The sequence below is a fragment of the Calidris pugnax genome, unplaced genomic scaffold, assembly GCF_001431845.1.
Source record: "Calidris pugnax isolate Ruff unplaced genomic scaffold, ASM143184v1 scaffold421, whole genome shotgun sequence".
Classification (NCBI taxonomy): domain Eukaryota; kingdom Metazoa; phylum Chordata; class Aves; order Charadriiformes; family Scolopacidae; genus Calidris; species Calidris pugnax.
In genome coordinates, this window is record NW_015091166.1 from 35,859 (window position 1) to 37,909 (window position 2,051).

At 63.6% G+C, this 2,051-nt stretch overlaps 2 protein-coding genes across 2 annotated transcripts in view; both read right to left on the reverse strand.

The window, feature by feature from the left end:
* ATP5B (ATP synthase, H+ transporting, mitochondrial F1 complex, beta polypeptide) overlaps nucleotides 1-1,762 on the reverse strand; it is a 6,596-nt gene extending 4,834 nt beyond the window's left edge. The window contains exons 1-6 of the mRNA XM_014959353.1: nucleotides 1,620-1,762; nucleotides 1,179-1,363; nucleotides 934-1,092; nucleotides 720-842; nucleotides 366-578; nucleotides 45-276 (exon numbers count right to left, since the gene is read on the reverse strand). Coding sequence (XP_014814839.1) covers nucleotides 45-276; nucleotides 366-578; nucleotides 720-842; nucleotides 934-1,092; nucleotides 1,179-1,363; nucleotides 1,620-1,701 — 994 coding nt within the window. The 5' untranslated portion in view covers nucleotides 1,702-1,762. The remainder of the gene's footprint in view (nucleotides 1-44; nucleotides 277-365; nucleotides 579-719; nucleotides 843-933; nucleotides 1,093-1,178; nucleotides 1,364-1,619) is intronic.
* A 202-nt stretch (nucleotides 1,763-1,964) lies between these two features.
* LOC106898227 (ATP synthase subunit beta, mitochondrial-like) overlaps nucleotides 1,965-2,051 on the reverse strand; it is an 8,817-nt gene continuing 8,730 nt past the window's right edge. Inside the window, exon 6 of the mRNA XM_014959354.1 lies at nucleotides 1,965-2,025. Coding sequence (XP_014814840.1) covers nucleotides 1,965-2,025 — 61 coding nt within the window. The remainder of the gene's footprint in view (nucleotides 2,026-2,051) is intronic.

Genomic DNA, 2,051 nt, shown 5'->3' on the forward strand with positions numbered 1-2,051 from the left:
GACCCCCCCCTCAGCCCCACAGACCACCTCCCAGCCCCACAGACCCCCCCAGACCAACCCGGGGGTTGTCTCACCTGCCAGGATCTGCTTGAAGCCCTTGATGGTCTCCTTGAGGGGCACCAACTTGCCCATGTGGCCAGTGAAGACCTCGGCCACCTGGAAGGGCTGGGACAAAAAGCGTTGGATCTTCCGAGCCCGGGCCACCGTCAACTTGTCCTCCTCAGAGAGTTCATCCATGCCCAGGATGGCAATGATGTCCTGCAGGGACTTGTAGTCCTGGGGGAGGACACGGTGGGGGTGTGAGAGGCCAACGTTGGGCTTCCCACCCCCCTCCATGGGGGGTTGTGGGACCCCCCCCTCCTCACCTGCAGGATCTTCTGGACGCCTCGGGCCACGTCGTAGTGCTCTGGACCCACGATGTTGGGGTCCATGATTCGGGAGGTGGAATCCAGAGGGTCCACAGCCGGGTAGATGCCCAGCTCGGCGATGGCTCGGGACAACACGGTGGTGGCATCCAAGTGGGCAAAGGTGGTGGCCGGGGCCGGGTCGGTCAAGTCATCGGCGGGCACGTAGATGGCCTGGGGGAGGTGGGAGGGGATGGTGGGTCCAGGGTGGCCATGGTGGGTCTGGGGTGGCCACGGTGGGTCTGAGGTGGCCACGGTGGGTCCGGGGTGGCCACGGTGGGTCCCCTGGCATGGCACAGCCAGCCCTGCCCTCACCTGCACCGAGGTGATGGAGCCCTTGCGCGTGGTGGTGATCCGTTCCTGCATGGTGCCCATATCGGTGGCCAACGTGGGCTGGTAGCCCACAGCAGAGGGGATTCTGCCCAGCAGGGCTGACACCTTGGGAGGGAAGGAAGCCCCTGAGAGGCTGCACGAGGCAGAGTTGGGGGGCACAGACCCCTCAGTGCTCAGCCCCAGGAGCCCCACAGACCTCGGAGCCCGCCTGGGTGAAGCGGAAGATGTTGTCGATGAAGAGCAGCACGTCCTGACCCTCCTGGTCCCTGAAGTACTCGGCCACCGTCAGCCCCGTCAGGGCCACCCTGGCACGGGCACCGGGGGGCTCGTTCATCTGGCCATAAACCAGGGCGACCTGCAGGCAGGACCCCAGTGTGGGCACGGGGACATCCCACTGCCCCTCTGTGTGTCCCCAATGGGGGGAGACCCCCCCCACCGCACCTTGGAGGTGGCATCTTTCAGGTTGATGACCCCAGACTCAATCATCTCGTGGTACAAATCATTGCCCTCGCGGGTCCGCTCCCCGACGCCGGCGAACACCGAGTAACCGCCGTGGGCTTTGGCCACGTTGTTGATCAGCTCCATGATCAGCACAGTTTTGCCGACACCAGCACCCCCAAAAAGACCTGGGGGGGGCAAAAAACAGGAATCGTGCTCAACCCCAAGCCCACCCACCTGCCCCCGCTGCCTCCCTCCCTCCCCCTTTCCTCCTCAGATCGATAAACGTGGCTTCAGCAAAGCTCAGAAGAACGAAAGTCAAATGGTTACTCATCAGCGAAGGAAATGACTGCAGAGGGACCGATCCTGAGCCTCAGGGGGGGTGGCAGGGTGCCCCCCCTCCCCAAAACCCCCCCCTCCCTCCCTATGAGGGGGGGTACGGACCGATCTTGCCGCCCTTGGCGTAGGGAGCCAGCAGATCCACCACCTTGATCCCTTTCACCAGGATCTCCTCCGCCACGCTCATCTCCACGAACTCAGGGGCTTCGGCGTGGATGGCAGCAAACCTGCAGCCAGAGGAGGAGGAGGAAGGAGCTGAGCAGCCAAATCAAGCACCAGTGCCAGCAGATTGTGAGACTGTGGTCCCCCCTCACCACCCAGGAGAACACCAGGGTGACAGGGACGTGCCACATCCTTGATCAGAGCCATCTGCTGCTCCAGAACCTCCAAAACTGCTTCCCCCACCTCCAAACCCCCACACGACGCTCATCTCCCACCCCGTGGCCTCACTCACTGTTTTGTGGTGATGGGGCCCCTCTCGTCGATGGGTTCCCCGATGACATTCATGATCCTGCCCAAGGTTTCGGGGCCGACGCG